The 26,960-nt window shown below is 32.6% G+C and overlaps 1 protein-coding gene across 1 annotated transcript in view; it reads left to right on the top strand.

Annotated features, from left to right (window-relative positions):
* Window positions 1-24,488, top strand: part of LOC126853284 (cell adhesion molecule 2-like) — a 35,559-nt gene extending 11,071 nt beyond the window's left edge. Inside the window, exons 2-5 of the mRNA XM_050598885.1 lie at window positions 10,667-10,875; window positions 18,444-18,672; window positions 19,531-19,830; window positions 23,278-24,488. Coding sequence (XP_050454842.1) covers window positions 10,667-10,875; window positions 18,444-18,672; window positions 19,531-19,830; window positions 23,278-23,378 — 839 coding nt within the window. The 3' untranslated portion in view covers window positions 23,379-24,488. The remainder of the gene's footprint in view (window positions 1-10,666; window positions 10,876-18,443; window positions 18,673-19,530; window positions 19,831-23,277) is intronic.
* Window positions 24,489-26,960: the final 2,472 nt, after the last annotated feature.

Here is a 26,960-nt window from a genome sequence, read left to right on the forward strand (position 1 = left end):
ATTATCGTACGTATCTCGTTGAAAATATTTTTATCGAGTTTGTTCTCGTGAGTACATATAATAAAGCTCTGGTTAATATCTACATTAATATAGCGAAAATTCAATGCAATCCAAATATCAGTACAATCGACTTAAATTTAGATTCAGAAATTGTTGTAACGAAATTCGTTATTATATTACTGCGTTATGCAAATAAATTTCATTTCAATTCCCCCTCCATCAGTTCGTCTACCTCTCGCATGCGATTCGCAAATGACATCGCGCACACGATGCAAAACGTAATTTAAACTGAATTGCGCAAGATTTGGGGGACTTATTATTATTCGCAAATCTTTGAAAGGAAGGAAACGTTAAATTTCCCCAGCTCCACTCCCTGTTTTAATTACGAGACCAAGTGCGAGTGCTTTCGCCTACTTTAAACACAGTTTCTGCAGTTTTGCCTTTCCGCGTCACGTGACAGTAAACGATAAACACGCGGAATCATGACTATCATTATTTTGCGACGCGACTTGCTCGCCCTACATTTGATACGTCACATAGCCAGGAGATTTCAAGTTCCGTGCAGTTGGTCTACACACATTTTTAATTAATTGGTTCTATCACTCTGTTGTCCCGCGAGGGCGCAACATCCCTTTTTTCCTTTCGTACGTAATGAGCGAGGAAAGTTGGGGAAGATATTTCTGAAGAGTAAAGAAAAAAGCGGAAGCTTCGAGGTCTGATTTGAGATCATTAGCGGTTATAATGAGGGACGTTACTACGAGATTTATACGTCAATAAATTTAACTTTTTGCGCACTTAAGATCTCTCTTTTGCGTCGCAGTTGGTGGTGATAGAATGACTTGTTATCAGTGTTATTAAGTATGTAGATACAAACAATTTAATTAAAAGTACAGTATTTCTTTATTAACGGAAGAAAGTCCTTTCTCTCCTTTGTTATCTGAACGAGTCTGCAAAAAATATTCTGCCGACATCTAACAGTGCTCGAGCTTTGATTTGAAAATTATTTGCTTTTATTTTCTCTCACTTGCTCTTAATCTTGTATAAAAATAAAAACTCTTATTTTTACTGCATATCACAAATATATATTAATTTTCTTTTTAACTATGCTTTATGCAAGATATAATAAGAATCTTGTGTGTTATATTATTCTTCTTAATATTGGCTTTATTTTAGTACTATTAGCCAGTAATACTTATCTTTTTATAGAAATATTTAAATAAAAAGTTTTATTAATTTGTAATATTCTAAACTTTAAACATTAAGAGACGTAACTATATATATATTAAATATTGGATATTTGTATTTTTATATACATATTTTATTTTAATGCGTGATACTGGATTATTTTACGCGACGGGCGGAAAATCAAGTGATAAGCAGAGAACATTATAATTTATTGCAAAACGGATTTATTTCAATTTACGCCGATTAATTTACGTTCTATATATAAAATATATTTGTTATAATGTAGCATCGAATCATTTTATACAATCTCTCAATTCCACGAAATACTGTCCTCTTCTATTCAGGTTTTCATATAATAAAAATCATAATCGTTTAAATTTATGAGTGGACGTGAAAATATCCCGAGACTCTTGCGGTACAAAATACTTCTCTAAAATTCGCATTTAAACATCGTAATGCCCTGCCGTAAATTTGTGCAGTTTATAGCGAGGGAAATTTTACGCGACGATTTTATGCATTGGATGCAATGCGCGACGCGAGCAACGAGGGCGAGTAATCTCGAAAAAAACCGACACAAATTCGGCGAATGCAAAACGCACTTGCGATGTCATGGCTAGAGATATTTGAGGGGAAATGTTGGCTGCACAACGGCATTAGGGAGATGGTTGAACGAACTAGAAACACGCATAATATACATATATAATAAGCATAATAATATCTACTTTGCATTTTCGAAACAATCTTTCTGTGTGGTTATTGCAACTTTCGTAATATTATAATTATAAGTTTCTGAATCTTTCCTTCTGAGTGGAAAATAAAGCGATTTCCCTTCCCGCAAAGATCTAACTTTTAATTAGATATATATTACATTTATATGGATCGTGCTTTGTATATCTGAGATAACTGCGAGAAGTACGATAGTTGTATTTTTTATCAAAGCAAAAATTGCCAAATCTTAGATAATATTTGTCGCATATAAATATGTAATACAAATATGAATATGGTGAAATCAATGTAATAATTTGAAACAAAATTTTACAATAAATTTAACATTTCATTAATCTAATTATTTTTAAATAAGGAAATAGAATTAAGGAAATAGAATTTTATTATATATTCTATGAGATTTAAATATATGTAAGCTGTGTTTACATATACATATAATGAAAATTATAATGAAATAATTATAAAGAGAAATAAATTTACATTCTTTTATTTCTATGGAAAACATAAAAATTATATCTAATGAATTGAAATTAAAGATTAAAATTCCAATTTTTTTTACAGAATGCAAAAATATATATTTGTTTTTAGATAAAAAAAGCTTTGTTTTATTAAATAAACTTTTATCGTACGCGATACTATTTTGAATTTAGATAAACATTGTTTATTTAACAAAATAAAATACAATATCTATAGATATATATATATATATATATATATATTTGTGCTTTTCAAAAACATTTCGCTTTATTAAAATAACTTTTCATATGCTATGTATTATTTCCAACTGCAAACAATTTTTTACAGTATTTAACAGAATACAATTTTTTATAAAATGTGTAAAGATATACATATTTGCCAGTTTTTTTAAAAATGCTTTGTTCTATCAGATAAATTTTCATATGATAACGCACACACATATCATTTTGAGTTTCTGCTCTTCTCGGATTCAGAAGTACCATCTAGTTCCATCTAATTTCGTTAAAATAAAAAAGTATACGCTTGCGCATTTCGCACGCCATAGTATCAGCGGCGGACTCCCCGTTTTATTCCGCTTTCGTACCTACCCACAAATCATTTACGTCGCTCGTTACTACACGCAAAAGTTATGCTCGCGGCGCGCGTACGAGCGGGCGCGATTTATTTCCGTGCAATCTCGGGCAACGTGAAAAAATAACGCGTCTCTCGCGCGGGCACATAACATCGGGCACCGGCGCAACGACTCTCATGGAAGACAAATCCATGATGCGAAAGTCACGCGACTGCACGCCGCTATGATTAAATTACACGGCCAGTTTCAAAGATAAGAATAACCGTGGAATTTTATTTGGCTTACTTATCGAAGGTACAAGCTGTTCGAGAGTGACCGTTAAAGAACGCCGTTAAAGCCGTTAAAGCTTCTCGGGTTGTCAATTTATTTTAAATTTGCATATTTTGTTCTCACCCCTTCTTCTTAAACACTCGCGCGCATCACTGATGCATAATTTGGAAACTAATAGCACACACATACAAACACAACATATACCGTTGGAACGGAATTACGTTTCGGCGTTTCCGTTATTTCCGCGAAACGGCACGCACAGTGCGCGGTGGTTGTTCCGGTGGTCGTAAATCTTGGCAGCGTATCGCGGGTTTTCGCGCGGGATTTTATTAAATTCTGCAAACAATTCCTCTATGCCTCTAAGCAAGATTTCGTGTACGTTCAGAAAGAATGAAATCACGCATTGCAAGACGCTGCAAAATAATGCATGAAATGTTGCTCAAATAACTCGCGCGCCTTCTGATTTGAATATAGATTACATATATTTCTATAAAAATTATGCCATATATTTTTTTTTACTTATAAATAAATTTTACAAAAACGTAAACTTTGCAACAAATGCGTAGTAATTCACTGTAAAACGCGTGCTTTTACAAATTTGTTCATGCGACACGTACAAGTTTTGCGCACCAATAATTCTTCGCATGTAGAGAGTGAAAAATGTCCAATCTCGTTTATTACACAATGATGCATATCCGACTGGAGGGCACTTTTACAAACCAGGTAAATAATGCGCGATACCCTGAGCTTCTGATTGAGTTGTAATCCCAGACATACTCAAAATGTAACGTCAAATAATAATAAAATTTAAGATAACGTTTGAATACATAATTCTATATGTAAAAAAAAAAATATTGAAAATATTAAATTAATCTACTCTCATTATATATAAAGAGAAAGACGAGCGAAGAAGCGTGATTAGATTTCAATATTCTATTACCGCGATCGTAGAAAAACTCTCAGCTCTTTCGTTCGATTCGTCGAGTCGCAGTTACGGATTCGAACCGTAAAGGTTCCGAGGAACTCTGAGTACAAATTGCGATGAGCTCGAAATAAGATCGTACCTTTTACCGTCCACTTCTACAGAGGCGGAAAACGATCTTCTCTCACCATTGCGAGGGTCATTCGCCCGATGCCCTAGAGCGATCTAAATATTCAGATCGCTGGATGCAGTGCCAGTCTGGAATTCCCCTCTCCCCTCTTTTCTACTATCTTTTTCTTTCTCTCTTTCTCTCTCTCTCTCTCTCTCAAGAAATTGCAACGCAGAGACGGCTGCGATCTTATGTTCGTTTAAATATCTTAATCCAGAAGCACCGATGCGATTCGCGCGCAAATCCTTCGGGTCACGTGCAGGCAGTTAGCGTCAAATAAGTCAACGCGAAAAGTAATTTTCCATCCAACATGCTCCGGAAGAAGACGCGGAAAGCGCTATGAAGAAGATTATTTTGTGACGTTCGATATATCGTAACGCGAGAAATATGTGCCCGCCGGAGGTATCGTTATTCCTCCTCCATCATCGGCCTTTTATGATACGGCTGCGGCTGCCGCAGCTGTTACAATATCTATTGGTACTTTCGCGTCGATAACTCATTGTATATGCCATTCTTTTTCGCGTCTGCCATTTCGCGAACTATTTTCCGGCGTAATGAATTTCGGCGTTCGCCACTGACCGCGTGAATGACGGACGAGGCTTGAAGCAATAACATGCTAAGTTATACGCGATATCAAAAATTGAGGGAAAACTAATTGAGAAATCATACAAACGAGAATGTTATTTTTTTCCAAAGCTTTTGAGCCTATTTTCCATGACATACTAGCTCTTAAAAATATTTTTGCATTAAAAGTAAATATATATTTAAATCTTTAAGTTTAAATTTTGTAGAAAGAGCTACCTTTAAAAATCAACGTTCTCATCTTGTTTTAGATTTCTCTGAAAAACCATCTATATTCATTGTGAGATCTTGTCCGATATCTCTCTTCACGATTGATATATTACTTTTATATCACGATTTTCTCGAGATATTAGATTTGTTTCAAGTTACATAAAATATAACAATATATATGTATTCGATAAATGTCAATTGTTTATAAAACTTTTTAAGGCTCAAAAAATTAATAGATATACAAACGTTAATAATCCGTCATTTTAATTTATAAATCATTAATATAAATTTTTTGTGTTTGAGGCGCAAATTAGTAGTAATGAATATAGCATCAGTAAAATATAATTAATAAAAATGTTAAATTTGCCAACTTATAAAAATTTTATTTTCTGAAAATATATATAATACATTTAAGCATAATTAATGAAAAAGAAAGAATATGGAAATCGTATCCGACCTAAATTTTTTTACTGGTATCGTAGAATCCATGTGACTTTTTTTCCTCATAATTGCAATTAAAGCGCATTTATTTTATGATATCTATTATAAATGAAATCTATGATTTTAAGCGCGACCATAATAACGCGAGTAACCATCCATGTCAAATGACGTCAAAGTGACAGAGAACGCAATTACTGAGAGTCGCTTTGAAAAAAAAAGGAAACGACATGAACCCGCCGACAAATCCAGTTTTTCCTTAACTCACTGAAAACGAATGGTTCGCAATTTGCTGAACGGCTAGTCGTCTATAAATCGATGAAAATTGCCCGAGTTATATTACAATCTATTCGCGAATATTTTTACTTCGCAGAATGTTTTTTTTTTCTATTGAAAATAATTTGTTGTCTTTCCAAGAGATTTATGTATTTTTGCAGAACGTTTCACATTCGTTAAACAGATTAACAATCGCAAAATAATAAGAATATGCTTTTATCAAAAATATTTTATCTAGAATTTAAAATTATAATATTCCATGTTCAGTTTCATATTCTAACATTGATAATCTAGAAAATTAATTTTAGATTAAAAATTTTAAAATATTAATCATCTAAAACTAAATATTAATGATCTCTTTTACTACCTAATTATGACATATCTATTTTAATATTTTCTTTAGAAATATGAGTTACGGAGATTTAAATAAATTATGTATAAAAATAATTGTCACGCGTATTATACAAAGAACATATAAATTAACAGAATCCAAACAAGAGTTCTGCAACGTCAGTAACACGTCACTCGAAATGCACGCGAGCCACTGTATTTTATATTAGCATGCCACGCGATGCCACAATGGTGACGAACAAGATATAAACACCCAACAACGTTTTTGCTTTACGTGTGACGCATATAATTTAATCTTTATCTTAATAATCTTTTCGCTCAATCTTAAGTGACATATCTAAGGAAATACCTGCCGCTCATTATCCTCTGTGAAATGATACGGATTTAACGACTGTGCGACCAACAAAAAGACATTTCTTGATATCTCGCGTCCGCCTGAGCGAGCACTTACTTTAATTAATTTTGTAGCGGCAACTAAGACCAAAGAGAGCTTATAGCGAGCTTTTCCATGCACTCCGGGGAGTCCCTCTCTTCAGCTTTTCCCAGAACTCGTCTGTTCTATATCATCATTGCTGTCTTCGTATATCGAGATTCGAGCAAGCATCTACTAATACTACTACACACATATATATACATACATTTCTCTACGGACATCACATTGTTAAAGCTTTAAAAGCATGAGACTGTACTGCACCTGAGGCATATCACAGTGGAAAGCTAATGAAGTGCAAAGTTTTCCACGCAGACTATCAGCTTTTGCTCGCTCGTTACGATACGTCCGCGTTAATTAGGGAGGTTACAATCTACCGTTTCCATTTGAGTGCGTTGACATCAAACTAACAACTCGACTTACTCCCCTTTGTTGTCTCATGAGAAACGAAGCTTCAACAATTTTATCGTTAAAGTCGAAATAAACAAGTAACGTAATTATTTGGCTCGTTTATACAATGTATATATGCAAATTTACACAATATTATCACAATAATAAATACTAAAGATTGAACACAAAGAAATGTTAATTATTTTTATAATTTTTGCGTTAGGCTCATAAACAACTAAAAATATAATTTTTTTTTTTTTACACAAAGTTTTAAAACTTTAAACAGATAATAAAGTCTTATTTTTTATACTTATTACTTTTTTCATTCGTTATACGGTTTTATATTTAGAACAAATAATATGAAGAATGATGATCGGATTTACGGAAGAAGAGATTCACGCCAAAATCGAAGAAGCCACAAATACGAAAAAATGTACTACTTTTGCTATCGTCTGATATTGTGTATCAGATCTTGCAAGAATGCCAAAGCTGAAGAGCTATGTCGGCGTCTTAAAGTTCAGCACTCAGACTTTCGAGAGACAAGACTACTACATTGCGGCTCATCGCCATTGTCTTCAAGATGGCAGTGTCATTATCATCCACGTGATGTATTATAGGAAAAACAATGAGGAAGAAGAATTTATCTTGGCCGGAAGTAGAGTCCTTTACCCATTCTCTTACCTAATTCACTCTTAAGCTAAAGCGTAATGAGCTCTGATCTAATCTAATTCCCAATCTTCCTCCGGCTATAGCTACATCCCGCAGCTATTACAGTTCTCTGATTACTAAACTATAGATACTTTGAATGTATTTGGCTGTTAAAGCTGATCTCTACTATCTATACACTGAATAAAAACGCAGTTTTTAATCGTGGATTTTTTTTAGAATCCTCGTTTTCAATTATTTCATATTTTAAATACTAAGGATTTAACAACACTAGGGCATTTTGTTTAAGAAATTGGATTTATTATTTCTTTATTGTAATAGGATAAAATAAAATACCAAGAATATATAAAAAATATACGTAAAGATAAAATATTCAGGATTTAATGGCCATTATTTATTTATTTGATTATTTTGTCATAATTAAAAAATATAAATATTTCACATACAAATTAAAACATATTATAATGAGAATAAAGTCAAAATGTGAGAAAGAAACAATTAGTTAAAATGCTTTAAATATGGCATAAGTTTGTACAAGAGTATAAGATATATCTTTTGCCATTAAATCCGGAATATGCAGCAGAGTTAGTTTCAAACACTAAGCAAACACTTCTGCTACTTCGAAACATATATCGACCGTTCCTGAGTGCATTTCTAACTCAACAACTCACAGTGCACAAAGTGCACGACTGCTACAGACCATTTTGCAGCATCTCAACACACAGCTACACGAGTCTTGAATAATGTCATTAAATTTTCTCAATAGTTGATTGAGTTTCATTCATTAAATTATGGTTAAAAATAAAAATTATTGTTTTTATATATTTCTCAAATATTTGAAATATGTGATTTTGATATATTGTTCTTTCTACTGTAATTATAATACATTACTTCAAATATTGCAGCGTAAAGGTGTGCGTGCTTTTCGTAACTTTTACAAATCTAGTTAAAAGTTAACATCTACATATTATTTAGAATCAACGTTAGAACTTTTGAGGTAAATAGTTCAACTACTCAGGATTTTAAACCACTTATACATAGTTATGTTCTATTATGTTTTATAATTTCAGGAGAAAATGACAAACAGAAGAGAATGTTGTTTTAATATTTGTAACGTTTCTAGCAAAGTTCTATAGAGAATAAAATAGAGGATAGAGTCCTATATAGGATATAATCAATCAAATATAATATAACTCTTTGCAATGAATTTCATTTATGGTGTGACTTTCTCTTCAAAGTAATTAACAAAGAACCAGTTAAAATTAAAATTACGCGCAATGTATTTTTTATTAAATTTTTACTTAATAAAATTACATTAGTTAGTGCAAATTATGTTCTTTCTTTTTTGCTTTATAAGAAACGCCATTTTCATTTTTCGATACAATTAAATTGTTCCATATTCGTTGCGCTTTAATGATATTTGGATTGTTGCTATGCGATTGCTTTCTATAAATTGATATTTATACGCGATTCGAAAATCGATAGTCCGCAGTTGGCTGGAACGAATCCCGAAAGTTTATCAGTGCACCTTACCTTCACGTATGTTCCTATTAAAATATTCGTTACTTTTCTTAAGATAAATACATGCAAATAATTCGCTTTGCTCTCGCAATTATGCGAATAGAGTAATTTTTTTAATTATAACAAAGAGAGAGAGAGAAAGAAAGGAGCAAAATACATCCGGAATAGAGAAAGAGAGCACAGAGAAGAGATTGGACAAATCAAAAGAGAAAAATAGAAGAAAAAGTGCCTTGTATATAACAATTTCATTTTATCAACATCACAGATTGAAACGGGCTAAAACGTATTCAGCGCAGATGACTTTTGACTTTGAAAAAAAAAATTTCTGAAGATTTTAACACAAACGTATATGGTATGTGAACAAAAAATTGTTAAAATAAAGATATTTTATTCTATTTGATATAATAAAATTCAACAGTTATTCAAATAGTCATTACGCATATTGTTAAAATTATTTATTGTAAATGAATCAGAAAAGAATCTAATAAATAATTATATTTTATTATCAGTCTTTATCTCACAATATTGTATCTATTGACAATTAGAGACATTTAAAGTTCAAACGTCATTAGCTTTCCTATAGGTTTGTCCCTAAGTTGACTATGCTGCAAATGCTCACAGAAATCTAAAGCTTTTACTGTAATAAAGCCTCCATACAAGAGTCGCAGTAAAATATAACAAAAATTATTGCGCGCGCGTGAGTGTATCACATGCAAGAAAAGATACAAATGCATGCGATAGTAGCGAATGCGGCACGAGTGAATAGACGAAATCAATATCCTCGATTTGTCGAGTGAAACGCCAATCGTTCTCTATTTCGAGGAATACTAGAATCGTCGCTTGCGTATCAAACTGTCGCTACCTGCGTTTAGCTTCTGCGAGTATTGAAATAGAGAATTGATAAAAAAATCGATTTTCAAGTTACAAAAAAATCTGATCGTTTTTATTGAAACTTGGAGCGAATAATTCTAGAAAAAATGCCACTGTCGAGAATATTGCGTATTTTTCAAAGAGTTGAAAACGTTTGCGGACATTGACGTTTCAGAGCTTCCTCGCTCGTTATTCCTCGCTCGTGCATTTAATAGCTGCTATTGGAGATTTCAATTAACCCGAAATTTTACTAATTGCTTGTCTGGTTTTAAAAGCTAATTTATCAATGAATTAAAAGATACAGATAAAATGTTCTATTCATGTATTCTTTCAGTATAAATTGAAATTCTATAAAGTTGAAAATGTCAGATGCAAATATCAGTCACAATTTCATGTCTTTTATTTAAAAAGATGATAAAAAATTCAAATAAAATTTGTTAACAATTTCAATGCAGCTTTAAGCACTCCTTATCAAACATTAAACATGAGAGAATAATATGTAAAATTTATATGTTACACGTGTTGTCGTACTTAATATCGTAATTAATATCGATTACTCGATGTATGCTGCAACTTTTGAATACTCAATCAGCGAATTTATCTTCGTTTCAGATACACTGAGTCTAGGAGATCGAACGATAGATAACATGGACAGACACGCGATTCAAACCAGACCACGACAACAATTGCTGGATCATTCTTCGGGACTGAAAGCGAAACCGGAACCCACTTTCGACTTCTCGCAGAATACTAACGTGACGGCTCTGATTGGAAAAGCAGCATACCTCACGTGCCGAGTTCGCAACTTGGGCGACAAGACCGTAAGAGTTATTTTTCCTTAATGTATTATCTATCATTATAAATTACAAAAAAAAGAAACCATATAATAATGTCTATAAGAGATGTCATCTATAAGAATAATACTCGCATAACTTAAAATGTTATAATTGTAAATTATAGTAATAATTACTTTGATTTGATAACATCAACAAATGATATGATGATATATATATTTAAAATTATTATTTCATAATAGTAATAATATATTTAAAATAACCATAGATTATTATTTATTATTAATTTTATCATAATATGATTAAAAATATTCATATTTCAGCTCATTGCATAAATGAACAAAAATCTTCATTTTGATTATGAAAACGCCACTTTCTGCATTGTTATATTAATAGTGCTACTACATTTTAAGGGGATATTAATAATACGATACTTTTAATATATAACGCATGATAATATTATATTATTAATATAACATTTTTAATACAAAATATTATTAATTTTTTATGTACATTTAATTTAAACCTGTGTGACATTTAAATTAAAGACAAACTGTCTTTCCCTCTCGCTCTTTTTCTCTTTTTCACTTCTTTTATTAAAGAATCCGATCTTAAGATAAACGATTTGCAGGATATAATCGAATTGCACGGAGTCGATTGGACGTTAATTGACCTTAGAGGTAACTGGAAACTCCATTTTATCGCAATACTATTATCTCTGAAAGAAATTATCAGAGCTGTTAAATAATCAAATTGATCGATCTTATATAGATCATTTTATTAAATTTAATCGTTTATGAGAATACACAAACATGTAATTCTTATTATTTTAAATAAATGCGTTTGTTGGATATCATATAACGATGTATTCGCTTTCGGCTATTACAAGGCAGAGATTCAATTACTCTACTCTAACGATGCCAATAAAATTTCTTGAAACAGCAATAGTAAACGTAACTCTATGTTAGGTTTTATGAAGCAATTAAAAAGATTGAGAGAAATATTACATGACAAAAATTGAAAATTGTTACATACGTTAAGTTGCTCCCCATACTTTTTTCTCGACAAAATTTCGTTTTTAATCTGGATTTAATTTTTTTCACACGAAAAAAAGTCGCTTCAATAGTTTTAGAAAATGTTTCAAAATTTAAAAGCAAAAAGTTGTTTCTCGCAAATTAAACAAAGAAATTATTAAAATATTTAATATTAAAATTAAAAAAGAAAAAATAGTGTTTTATTAAATACTTGTATTAAAAAGGAAAAAAAAAATTGATATAATATTATAAATGTAAGATGCAAATACAATATCTTGCACAAAACTTGTTTTATCTAAAAATATATCTTTTACTGTTTTCAATCATAACTTGAAATAATTGAAACTGTAAAGACTTAAGCGCTATTGTAAAAGCGTCGGATGCAATAATACATAAGAAAGAAATTGACTTTGCACTTCTGTACATATTGTTGTTTCCCGACGTTACTTGGTAATTGTGTTTAATAATAGATCAGGGTTTTACTCAAAAATTTTTCCGCAATTTTGCTTTCTCACAAAGCAATTTAATTATTCGTGCACTAATGGTTAAGCTGCCTCACGCGGAACCCGATTTACGAGTTGGTTAGTTGCCTGAGGCTGCTTGTTGCAAAGCTAATATACAATATAAATACATAAGTTAATATTATTAAAGTAATTTAAGTATAATTAAATCATTAAAATATTAGATTGCTATAAATATTTATCTTAAAAATTGTTATGTATAATATTTCTTCTCTATTCCTTAAATATTTAATATTAAAAGATTCTTCGAAGAAATCTTTAAAATATGATACTTTGTACATGTATATTCTACCTTTGTTAATAAGTTTATTTTAAGTATATTTTTGATGATATTTTCATGATATTTCATTTAATTTAATTTATCTATATTGTTGTTTTTATTAAATTTTATATAATGTTTACTAATCGAATTTATTAAATTGAAAAATTGTTTAATTTTATTTTATCTTATTTGACAAACTTCCTGAATATTCAGTTTAGTATAAAAAATTGTTTTTATTTTTTTATTGAATTAAATATATGCAATTGTGTTAATAACTTGTAATATCATTTTTGAATCACAAAGATTTTTAATGAATTTTGTAAAAAAAAAAAAATACCTGAGAGCATCTTGTAACTCCGTATATTATCATAAATATGCAGGATACATTATTATAATTTTTATTTTCGATAACTACAGGCAAGCATAGAATCGAATGTTTCAGGAAATTTATAATATCAGCATTATTTTCATTTAACATCATGGATTAAATTTTGCATATTAAAAGAGGGAGTTTTTAATCGTATTTTATGACACAAACACTCGTCTGATTAGTGCGATAGCAGGATTATCGAGAGAAAAATAATAAAATTTCACGCAATGCAAGTTATGTAGATATTAAAAAAGATACAAAGAAGATATATTACAAAAGTGAAAATACAATATTCCGTAAAATATTGAAACAATGGAAGCGTTATTCTAGAAAATGGTTAAACTATTTATATGTATTATTTTGTATTAATGCAGAAATTCATATTGCGTCACAAATTTTCTCGCCACTAATTCTATATATAATAAAAAATTTCAGGGTTAAAATCATATTCACCTTTATTCGAATCTTTAAACAATGTGACTTTAATCATAAGTTATTTTATTTCAATTGAAATGTCTGTATTTCATACCATTATTTTTTAATAATGCGGATTATAAGGATTTTTTAGCTTAGGATGTAAAAGAATATATAGAATAGATAAAATAGACGAGTTAAATTTGAATATTAATATTCAAATTTTATTCAATTAATTTTAAATACTAAATATTTATTTTAAATTTTAAATATTAAATAAAATAAATCACAGAAGAAGAGAGAGAAATAAATCTCGGACATTATTTTTCTATTATATTTTTTAACGAAAAAAAATTGTATAAAATTTATATTATAGATTCGGTAACATAATGAAAGATTTAACGAAATTATTCGTCTCATAATCGCCGCGTTTTGCAAGATGATTTTTATCGGAATAGTATCCCAAATGCCACATTCTAGGTCACAGTACAGGTTCTTATTGTAATCTCATATTCTCATCTATGACAGAACATGTTGCCGTATATATGGGCAGACGGAACATTGATTTTACCGGAGAAAGGGGGGAAATGGATAGTTTCAGCAAATATGGGTTTCTCGGATTGATTTTTGTTACGGCAAGATCTCTATTTGAGACTGAATATTCGAGATTCATAGATTGTTTGAGTGTTAAATTTGCGTTTGTGTTTGTTTCTGCAAGTCGGATACGAATAAAGGAAACTTTAGTGAGATGATAACGCACAATTATCAAAGTAATATTGAAAAGCTAATTGTTTGCTGAAATTTTTAAACAAGAATTTTCTATTACAAATAAAAATTCCACTAGTAGTATATCATATTACTAGCGTATCCTAGTATATATATATATATATATATATATATATATATATATATATATATATATATATATACTAGTAAAATTTTTATTTGTAATAACAAAATTCTCGTTTAAAAATTTCAGCAAACAATTAGTAGTATATATTAGTAATATATATACATGAGAGGATTAGTCTCTCTCACTTTTTAAAATTCTGTTTGAAAGCTTGGAAGGCCATAAAAATTTTTTCTTTCTCAATATGAGCTTACGTATAATAAGCAACAGAATATTTTTAATTTTGAAAGACATATAAATTTTAATTGCCAATTTTGCGGTGGTATTTTAGATAGCAAATGACAAAACTAAAATTCAAAAATTTTAAGATATACCTAGTTTGAAACGATACAAATTATAAAATAAATGTATATTTTGAAGTAGAAAAATAGAATATAAACGATATTTATAGTTACAATTGTAAATATTTATATCATGAGATTGCATTATATGAATATCTTATTCTCATAATATTGTTTCGCGATAAATAAATTTTGTATAATTTTGAATAAAATATACTACGAAGATAAAGAATCTTCTCGACGTTATCGAGACTGGAAATATATCTTGATTCATGTCACACTAGATATCTGTTTACGCGTATGCATTTACCAATCACTATGTCAATGTCACAACGAGTTGACGGCTAATATTTACATGACGAAAAACATATTTTACGAGTAAAGCAGTAAATAAAAACGATCGATGATTTGAAAATAAATACGAAAAAGATCATCAACTAACAAGATGGATATATCATGTGCTCAATTGACGCAAAAGCAAGAGCGTGAAAAAGGGGCAAAAATAATTAATAAAATATAAAATTTATTTAATAAAATATAAAGTTTATTTGTAATGCATATACAAAACAGTTTAGATAAAGCAATACCGATTTACAACTAGTTGTCTCTCTTTATTATGAAAAATGCAAAAGATATGTAATGCTTTAATTTTTATGATGACTACTTTTGTCAGGGAATATTTTGACTGTAGAAATATTTGATTACTAAATCAAAGAAGTGTTGTATTTTAGCATACAAAGTAAATCAATTTTAAATATTTAATATTCATATATAAATTAATTTTTTGATTATTATAATATAAATGGATGACTTTTTTAGATTCTAAAACTCTTGTAATTCTCTTTAATATCAAGGTTCTTGAAAAATTTATTTAAAAATTTTTAAATATTGATATTAAAAAATAATAAATATTGTGATATATTTGTGTGATTATCAAAATAGTCGAATCTGAAATGAAAGAAATTTTAGAAAAGACACTTTTCATCAGTTTTTGAAGAAATAAGATTAGAAGAGATTTAATACACGCACATATATTAATTGTAAAACAATTTAATAATATTTTTGGAATTAATAGAAAATGTGTGTATATACGTATATTCAAATATAAAAACACTAGTAGAATTAAAAAATTCTTAATGTACCTACGCGCGTTATATCAGCATGGATTATTTTTTAATAAATCGCGGTTTTAGAAGAACTTCTCTATTGAATCTCCTTGCAAAAATGTACATGCTAGAACTCACCTTGCAGACATTATGAGAAACCATTTGCTACATTCCTGTTATGTTCGCGCGAGTTTCACTTAACGTTCGACATACATCATTCCCGACGTCTCGTAGTTTCAGCGCGGATGCCGCCGCTTTGCATCCGTCTGTGAGTCGCCCCATTCGTCCCGATGGTTAAGTTAGGAAGCGCTAAACTGCTTTTGTTCCCATGCTGGGCGATAGCTGCCCAGCTAGCCAGACACCCGCGAGAGACGTAAACTTCGCCGAGTAAATACGCTAAGTGATGCCAACGCCGGGACATGCGTATATGTTGACAGTAGTAATACGTATGTGTGCACCGACACACAACCGTTCTCTTCTCCTGGTTTACGTATGAGGTCGGACACTGTGAAAATATCGACAAACAGCCAAGTTCCAACCTCTCTCTCTGCTAAAGACCACCCACGGAGATGTATTTCTGAAATTTCCCCGCATTGGGGAAATACGAAGACTCGACGTTAATACGCGTCGAACTTATACCGTTGGATTCCAATGTTCCCTCTTTGCTTCGCGATTACTCTCGGGATGGATGGTTGATGGATGGCAGCGATAAATTATCTCGATATGAATATTATTTTGCACATATGACTCTTTGAACACTATGATTTAATGGCATTATGGCTTACAAAGCGCGATGGGTATATCGGCGAAAATAACAACTTTTTTAATTGAGATTTAAATTTAATATAAAAATAATTGAATAAAATATTATATAATTATTTCACACAAACGCAGAATGTGTTGTGAGTTATTAGATATAATTTTTATTACTATTACAAATCTCTTTCTTCGATATAAAAACTTATAGATTTTTCCCTCTTCCTTCTCATATTTGAAAAACTATAAAAGAATACAAATATTTGCTTTGTCGGAACAGAGATGTATACACTTTATTGAAAGCTCAACGAGTAGTCTTTGAAAATATTAAAGTAGTCGGTGAGCTTCGACGTGAGAGGCCAAAGTGCCTTTTCTTACGATCTAACTTTTAAATGACCCAACTTTCCTCATCAGAAAGATTTAATTTCTCGTTCCTATCCACTTATCACCGCAATGTATTATTATTCCACACGAGAAAGGAGATTAAATTAGTCCCTTTATTGTCTCTTTCATGTAATTAGAATGATAATTAAAATTTCTTTAGATAGAAACGACTGCTTCTTCTGAATAGTTTTCACTTACAATTTACGACCGTATAAGATAACTATTCAAAATTTTCTTATAATTTCTATTTAATAATAAACAATGTGTAATTTGATAAATTTTTGTGTTAAATATATCCATAACAAAAAGCAAAATTCTATTTCATACAAATCAATTCTTTATGCAAATCTGTGTTATTTTGTAACTTTATACTTGTTAATCCGGTCAAATTGTATTGATTTTTCTTTTTATACTGCAACTTTCTTAACCTTGCTTTCAAGATAAGATAGCTGGTTAAGAAAGTTAAGATAAGGGACAGTAGATAGGAAATCAGTCGCTTAAAAGAAATGCAAGGAGATTCGAGTAAAGGGCGTTGCTCTTAGAATAATATTATTTCTGAAGAATTCTGAGGGAGAGTTTCTCGAATGTAAGAGAACGCCTGGATCGTTTCGTTTCGCAAAAATCCTTTTATTTTCCGTTCGAAGGCTTTTCCTGAAAACCGTCGAGGACTCGTAGTTTCGCACTGACACCATCACGCGTTCGTCGGAATCTGCTTTGCGTGCGCCAAGAGAGGGGAAGGGAACGCTAAAACTTCTCTGGAAAAGTTTTCTTCGCAACTTTTCTTACCGTCTCTCGGGCACGGATCACTGGTTTTCGGCGTTCCGCGGAAATAGATGAATAGATTCTCTCGTTCAATCCTTCCATTGCGGAATCGCAATAAAATCTGATACTATATACGAAGCACTTCACGATGCTAGACTGTAGTGCAGTCGAGCGGATTAGGTTCAAAGTTATTGAGAGAGGTAAGCTTCTAGTACGAGAGTATATTCTTGCAAGTCGCTCTTACTGAGAAAACTCACTTAACGTGACGCATGAAATTTATGAGTCACAGAAGCAACTTTCTCATTTGTACATGCATCTACTTTAAAAGATAAAACTTAAAGAATGATTTAAACCTTAAAATAATTGAGAAAGAATATTTTACTAGATTATTAATCTTTATTATAAAAGTGATACAAAAATTTGTAATTTTTTGTCATTATTTTGAATTTGCGTTTCGGTATTTATTGGATGAGCAATAATGGTATAGCAATGGCAATAAAATTTTTTTAGTATAAAAATTAATTTTTGAAAGAATTGACTGAAAATTTGGAAAAATAAATTATATTTTTTTTTTAACTCAATAATATATATACATAATAATTAAATTACCAGATATTAATAAAAAAAATTAAAACGGTAATTTATACTAATAATACAATATATAAAATATCAAAAAAATTTTTTTTTAAATAAAATGTAGTGTAATCAAAAACATATAGAACACTTTATGGATGCTATGTATATTTATTATTTCTTTATCATTTATCATCTTTATTGCAATTTTCGTTTGCAAAGGTATCCTGGGTCAGGCATAGAGACATCCACATCCTAACGGCGGGAATGTATACGTACACGAGTGACCAGCGATTTGGAGCGCTATATACAGAAAAAACGGGTCAGAATAACGAATGGTCCGAGTGGACTCTCCAAATAAAATGGGCACAGGAGCGAGACCAGGGAATCTACGAATGTCAGATTTCCACCATACCTATCAAGTCGTATCAGTTTTATTTAAACGTCGTTGGTAAGTTTCACGTATATTTTCGCACGATTTAATCTTACATTGTTCTCTTCTTATTAATAACATTTTTTTTAATGTTATACATCTTAGTGAAATATATTTGCCTCTTTAATTCGCGTAATATTTCTCTCTCTCTCTCTCTCTCTCTCTCTCTCTCTCTCTCTCTCTCTCTCTTTTTCTCTCGATTTGGAAGATCAACGTTTTTTTTAAATAATTTTATTTATGTTTATAGTAAATTAGTAAATATATATTGTATGATCAACAAAGAGAATCTACGGATGCATGACCATAAAAAATTAGATATTTACTCGGGGATTGCCAAATAGATATATAAAATATGTTACAGATTGTGAATAAATTTTATTGCCAATCATGCTTAGAATAATATTTAGATTGTAAATAAATAACAAAAATAATCAGTCTAAAATAAAAATATATTCATATCTATTCAAAGAAGAAAGATACGCTTGACGATTAAATAGTTTAACGATGAAGTTTCCGAAACTCTCAACATCGATAGAGAATAATGTCAACGTCCCGCTCATTATTTCAATTAGACTGACCTTGCGTTTGTTAAGAATCTCCACCTCGTTACTTCTCACAGATCGACGAGAGGACTTTAAAGATTTTTCATTCCTCTCGTTCGCTAAGTACCAAAAGTCCCGAAGGGCTTTCATGCGGAGAGCTTTCACGATCTCTGGAGTTATCCGAGCGAGCGAGAGGGGAATGTGCAAGAAATAGTGGAAGAAGTAAGGAGGTAGAGCAACGAGTGAGAAAAGAGAAAAAAGAAAGAGAGAGAGAGAGAGAGACAGAGGGAGAGAAAGAAAGAGAAAAGCGAAAGAAAATTCTTCTTTATCGCAGTACCTACGGCGACGATACTGGGCGGACCCGAGCTGTATGTCGGTGCTGGCAGCACGATAAACCTGACGTGCGCCATACACTTTAGCTCGGAGCCACCAGCCTACATCTTCTGGTACTACAATGCGAACGTACTGAGCTACGACAGTCCCAGGGGCGGCGTCTCGGTGATAACCGAGAAGGGTGGCGATGTCACCACCTCCTGGCTCCTTATTCAGACGGCGCAACCCTCGGACTCCGGGGAGTACAGCTGCAAGCCCAGCAACGCCAATACGGCGTCCATCAGGGTTCATGTTCTAAATGGTGAGTCTTTACTTCTGCGAGTTCCCCGCCAGCTCTGTCTTTTCGGCGATATTTTATGTGCGACACGAGTATGACAGTTGCGAGAGGTCACGTGCACTGAGCGGATACTCGCGTAAAGATTTTGCATCCCATCGTTTAGTCAAATCTACGGAAGCAGCCTGAGATAGTTTATATTTTAGATTTCGTTTTCTTTTCAAATTATATATACAGCATTCGTTAATATATTTATTTAAACAAACTACGAATGCTACGAATAATTAATAAATTATCGTGCATAAAATCTATGCATAAATTTTACTAATTACCATAAGCTTTTTAATTATGTTTATGAAATAATAGTATATTGCAATATATAAAATATTTCGTTTTATTGACACTTTTCAAATTTTTGTGAAAATATTAAGAAATTAATAAAAACGTGCTTATCGGACTGACAAGCTCTCACTTGTGCATGCAGTTGCATAGAGTTACGGTAATTCTACCTCGTCGCGCAATGACTGGACATCATGTTGTTTCGAAACGCGCAAGAGGAGATACCGGAACTCCGAATCGACTATTCATTCCGTAAGTTGTAATTTCCGCCCCACAAATTCCCAAAGTTGTCGTAAGTCCCCGTTTTGCAGCGTGCAGAATTATTCTATTGGCCGCCGCTGTGTTCGGGGATTCCGCATGGGGCCTCTCTAAGCATTAACTATTTACAACCAACTCGTAAACTCGGGATATTTCGCAATCACGATCGTTAAAATCTTTTTGCCGCGGATCTTTTTCTCGATGCGGATCGAAAAAGTTTTCCGGAACGCACAAATGGCTCCGCCACCATTCACGAATCCGCTTAGAATGGAAATCCGACGATAATAATGCGATCGAGATACGAAAAGAAAAATATATTTTCTCGCATTTTTATTACTCTCATCGCGTGATTCACTCATATCGATATCCCGAAAATAATATCGATCGGAAGTATACATTCGCAGCTGTCTCTTCCCAGCTTTCGGTTTCGAAACTTGCCGCTCTAATCAACTCCCGGCAATTATGCAGTCGTGAAGTTCGCGTGTGCAAATACGCGAGTGTCTGCACGGCAACACGAATGCGTCGGTTTCGTATAATAAGACTCTTCGTCATCCGCGACGAGTGAAGGAGTTGCGCGCGGAGTTGGCGAACGCTTCGATGATCCGGCTTGAATAATTTATTAATGAAACTCGTGCGGAAAACATAGAATTATGTTCGTTATTCCGATCTACTTTTCATGATGCGACAACGTCGCGCGAGTACGGAACAAATTTCAATTCGTGAATATTCTAGTGAATCATGGTTATCGGAATTTGTAAATCATAAAGTGGAACATTATGGGACACCAAAATAATTTGGGTGTACTATTATATGTAACAAGCGACTATTTGCGAAACGTTGTAATTCTTTTATATGTGCAGATAGTTTTTATATATATATTCGCAATATATTCCGATATGAGAAAAAGCCATTTATCCAATAATATTCCATTAATGGAATTATAAAGGTAGAAAGCTGACGTTATACATTTATAAAAATTTTTCATATATAAATTTTTTGTCTGCTTCACAAAAAAAGTCATTTACTTAAGAGCTGAATATGGATCAATATTATCAATACTGTGATACAGTTTGATGGACAGCAATCGCCATAATAAATATCCACAATATATATAATCTCTAGACACAAATTTTTATTTTCTATTTTCCATTAAAATCTAGGAAAATAGAATCGTATAGTTGCCTTTCTTTTAACATTTGCATTATGTGCTAAATGTATTTTTTAAATATATATATATATATATTGATTTTTGATATAATATTAACACGTAAATTATAAGAATTCACAAAGTAGATCAAGTACAATAAATCCGTGTTTAAATTTCCAATCTTAAGTCTTTCTGACTTTTTTCAGAATGTTTGCTTCGAAATTTATCGCAGTGATTTGATGTTGCAATATCGATTAATGTGCGTATTGTCGCGGAAAATACAAATTGCAACGGCGCAAAATAAATCTTGAGCATACGCTCTTGAAATTTTACCGTCGAAAAATCCCCGACCCATCCGTAGAATACGACATCTTAAAAGCTCGCAGAAATTTACAACTACCCAGCTTGATACGGCTTGAACGGGGCGGAAATTACTCTTCGATTCGTACACGCATAGAGCGGCGCACGGCTCCGTCCGGCCGCGACCGATATTCCACGTCGAAAGAAATATATAGATCCCCGACTTGGCGTGAAAACTTTACCATTAGCCGTATTCCGGAATAATTCCTCAGAGTTTCCGGTTACAATGCGTTAAAAACAATTTCGGAGAAAGTTCATCTCTCTCCTATCTTCTTCTCCCTCAACCCTTCTCTTCCCTCCTCCTTCTAATTTCGTCGTTGGAAGGAATGTCTTTCCGAAATCTCTTGCGTTGCGATAAGAAACGGGGATAGCGCGCAAATAGTAGCAAAGTTTCGCGTGGCGCGAAACTTGGAAAATTTACGAGGACCGAGTCGGAAAATTTCGCGTCCGGCATTACGGATAAAAGCGGAGGGGCGCGGGCGCGCGTCACCGGAAATTGTACTTCGATTCGCTTTTTCATGAAGTGACCGATATCCGATAGAAGGTCGGATAGGAAGGAGGCGAGCCTAATACACGCCGCTCGTACCTTCCGGCCAGAACTTTTACAATAGCGGCGAAATCGCCCGCAATCAACATTCCGAACGGACAAACAAACGTGGCGATCCCGCGCCGCGCGGTCCGGCAAATTGCGCCCGCCAGAAAATGGGATCATTTATCTGAATGTATCGCGCCGTTCTCAGTTGAAATTCATTAAAAAGTTTCGCGTTGCGAGATGCGTCGCGAAACGAACGCGCGCGCCATTCAATTAATTTCAGCCAGTCACATTGGACGGAGAAACTTTCCTCGCGCGGGTGTACACGTCATTAGTATTTCAATAACTTTCCATGCAAAAATCCAATCCGTGGCACTGCCACGTGCTGCATGCAGTGAGCCCTCGTTATCCGGATCATACCCGCAATCCCGGCCTTTTCAGCCCCCTTTTCTTGTGCCCACCCTTTTCCTCCTTCGCTTCCGGTTCGCGTGAAGTAGATTATATTCACTGAATGAGACTTGATAGATTGATGGATGGTTTATTTATTCTTGGCACAAACCACTGAGAACCTCTCGTAATAATGGGTTTACCGCGTAACAGAAGCAAGAGTGACGTAATAAAAATGTATAGCCGGTTAGCCGAGTTCCAGTTGGAAGGATAATTCGACGCCAACCTGTCACGATAAAAGACGGAACCGCTCGAGAAAATAGAGAGAAATATTCTCCTCGCAACTTATATATTTATATATAGATATTGAAATAAAAATATTAAAATAAAATGTCGGCAATTATCTGTACGAGGTGAGCGATTTTAAGTAAGTTTGCTCTTCGTGTTCCAGGCGAGCGACCGGAAGCGATGCAGACCGGGACCGCGGGACCGATACTGTCCTCGAGTTGTCTATTGGTGTCCCTCATCATTTTGTACATATCCTCGGTGTAAATGAAAACGGAAATGGCGCCATGACTCGGAGTTCACATCCGTCGCGGTACGTTCCTCATGCGTTTATGCGCGAATGCGTTTCCACGTATTTCATCTAATAGATGTGATCGCGGAACGATACTGCATTATTTTGTACGGGACATAAAGAGATTCCGAAACAAAAAAATGATTAAGACAGTGCGTGTTTAGTTAATATACGTTTCATGTAATTCACAATGTTTTCGTAAGGACAAAAAAACTGCCAATAGAAAAACAACAATTATCTTCTCGTAATTAACAGTGTTTATAATTAACTGATTATCGAAAGCATTGTGAATTACAATTAATTAGCGATAAATTACAAGATGCATAACGTAAAGCAAGAATGCGCGAAGCGAAAACGCTTACGCGAATCTATTCCTTCTCTTTTTTGATCTCAAAAAGAACGATGGTACACATCGAGTTACTGTCGAATTAATTAATTGATTTCTTCTTATCAAAGGGACGCCACTTTCTCCGTGCACTACTAATTAATAACACTCTCGTGCCGACGTGCATCAGAAATCAAAATGGAGAATGCAGGAATGCATGTACTTTTGTCGCGCGCATTTCGACTGGCCGCGATGAAATCGTGCGCGTTATCGATGTGAACGCGATCGCGACGGAAGGAGAGAAAGAGAGAGAGAGAGAGAGAGAGAGAGAGTATGTGTATGTGGATATGCATGTGTGTGGATGTGTGTATGTACCTTTCAGCGAAAAGGCATTTAGTTAAGTAAACGTTGATGCTAATGTCGGAAGCGCGGACGCTTCGTGGTGAATCCGGCGCATAAGAAGCCACCTTTTCCCCACAAACGGAAGAAAAAAGGGTCGCGACCACCGCCGCTGGAGTCCCCTCCGATAATCTAGGTAATCCGCATCGGGAGAAACCGATTTACGAGAAACGTAAAGGCGAGAAGCAATTGCCTTTACGGTACGTTTTACGAGCGGTCGAATCTTGGGAATGCATGCTACGTGGATTCAATGGAAAATAAAACGTGACTGGAGTGCTCGATCTGACAATTTTCCGTATTTCATAAAAATGCCGTGCGATATAATCGGTGCGATACCCTCATATACTATTCGCGAAATCAATCTTTGCTCCCGGTGTGACGCTTCCCGTAATTTTATTACGATTCGCTGAGTTATCTCTCCAACTATATTTTCTCAACGACTAGTCTTATCACAATTGAAAATATTTTTCAAATTTTGACACTTAAAAAGAAAATCCCCTTTAAAGTGTTGTAAATTTTATAACAGTTTTAAAATAAGACTCTTTATATTAATGGATAATTTTGTTATATAAATTTTATGACATTTTTGCAATCAACCTTATTATCATCACGTAGAGATCAATTTATCCCTATTGTCTTTATTAAGAAAACTACAAAATGATGAAAAATTTATATAAAGATATATATATCATCACCAATAATCAAATAATTTGAAAGTACTGCTATATCAAAAAATATTGATCGTTGAAAATATTATTTATTTTTCTAGGCACAGAATGAAAAGATTGATACTGATAGTTGTATGTAAATTTTAATGTACCCATTAAGCTAAAAAAGAATTAATTCTATATTGTTTGCTGCAAATACTTGCACACATTTTTTTTGTAGCCGTTTCGCAAATTATTCATATTAATAATTATAATTATACAAATATGTATTAATTATATTAATCCATCGATTTAAATAGTTAGCCATTGATTTGATACTAAAAATGTTTTAATTCGAATAAATTTTAGCAAATATTTTCAATATATAATCAGATACAGATATTCGATAAGACACGTTTTAATACGAGACGGTATGCATTGATTGCCGTATTGTGAAATTGTATCTAAATTTATGTGTGTTCGTTTAATTCATGATTGAACTCGTGACATAGAGAATTAGTAATTGAATGCAATCAGCATAAACTCACAATCGGCTTAAGTAGCTCATTGTGAATGCTTTAATTATGACCTCTAATTTTCTATTGTTCACGATTAGCCGTTAATTAAAAACTTCAACAATATTGAACAGCATGGAGATAAGTTATCGGAACACGTTTCATTTCGAAGCTTTTTATATATAAGCTTAATAATCATCAAGATTTAAAATAAATAAATATGAGAATGAAATGCCTAAAAAACAATATGTAATATTTTTCGATTTTTATAAGAAAGAATAATAAATATACAAAATTAAATATATACATAAAATTGAAATAATTAAAAATAAATTAAGGAAAAAATTTGATCTTTTAATAATTTTTTTATAATTTAATAATTTTTATATATTAGTTTATGTAAAATCTTTAAAAACACACTTGAGAAATAAAAATTGATTACAAATATTTTATGAACAAAAAAAGCAAGCCTATAAAAAAATCAGAGAAAATGCATACATCAAAATTAACATAACTGTAATGCGATGGATGTAGCGTTAATAATAATCACTTATTTCAAGACAATAAGCAAAAATAAACAATTAGACGCGCTTGTTTCCATACGACACTTGATCAAGTGCCAGTAAAAAGCAATTAACGTGGACAGATAACAATAAAAGCGGCATTACGCGCATGAAAGTTAATCTTATAATCGCAAATAAACGCGAATGAAACGGTTGAATAATCGAATTGAAGTTCACCGTGTGTGCGCGACAGTGTGATACAATAGTCGCCAGTGATTATTGCGGGTCACGCATAAATAAGCATTTTATCGATGGAAATAATGGACAAAGCACGCTTTAAATTTCGTCCCTGTAAATCGATCATTAGCCAGTTTATAAAAAATTTTATATATTGCACCATGTTTTTCGATATATTTTTGCCTTTAGTTAATTTTTGCAATTAATTATGATCATTTATTTCATATGATCGCCATATATTCCGTTATAGATATGAATAAAATAATACAGAATCGAATGATATATTAGAAGACACAACTTGATGATAGCGAAATATTATTATTTCAATTTCTAAAAAATTCATTAAAATAAATGCAATATTAATTAATGATATTTTAATAATTTATTTTTATAATGATATTTCTATCAAGTAATGATAAAGTAATTCAAATTAATTACTAAATTACTAAAGAGATAAACACACAATACTAGTAGAGACACTGGTAGAGATTACGTAAAGATCTTGAATTCAAAATATCAGTGATATTGGCATAGTTTTGCATAATTTTGAATGCATTAATTTATTGGTAGAAAATGAAAGATGGCAAATCAAACATCGAGCGCTCCCGTTATTGTTTGTCGTCACCCTAAAGATCCACAGCCGCACAGATAGAATGAACAAAATAATAACAGCTGAACTAAAAGCTGACAGTTGATAAGATGGAGATTAAAAGACGAGCTTCTAGAAACACGCGTGTTAGCTCGCTTACCGGACACATGTTAAACTCTTGACCCGTGTTAACACGCACGCACAAACGCAACCAATGCCTCGCTGGCACGTATTTCGTGCGCGTCTACATACGGATTAAGCCTAATGACGATGCTCTAATCAGCAATGCGACGAATGCGTCAAACCGACCTGTTTTGTCCTTCAGTGAACGTCCCGCCGGCG

This window comes from Cataglyphis hispanica, chromosome 12 (genome assembly GCF_021464435.1).
Source record: "Cataglyphis hispanica isolate Lineage 1 chromosome 12, ULB_Chis1_1.0, whole genome shotgun sequence".
Classification (NCBI taxonomy): Eukaryota; Metazoa; Arthropoda; class Insecta; order Hymenoptera; family Formicidae; genus Cataglyphis; species Cataglyphis hispanica.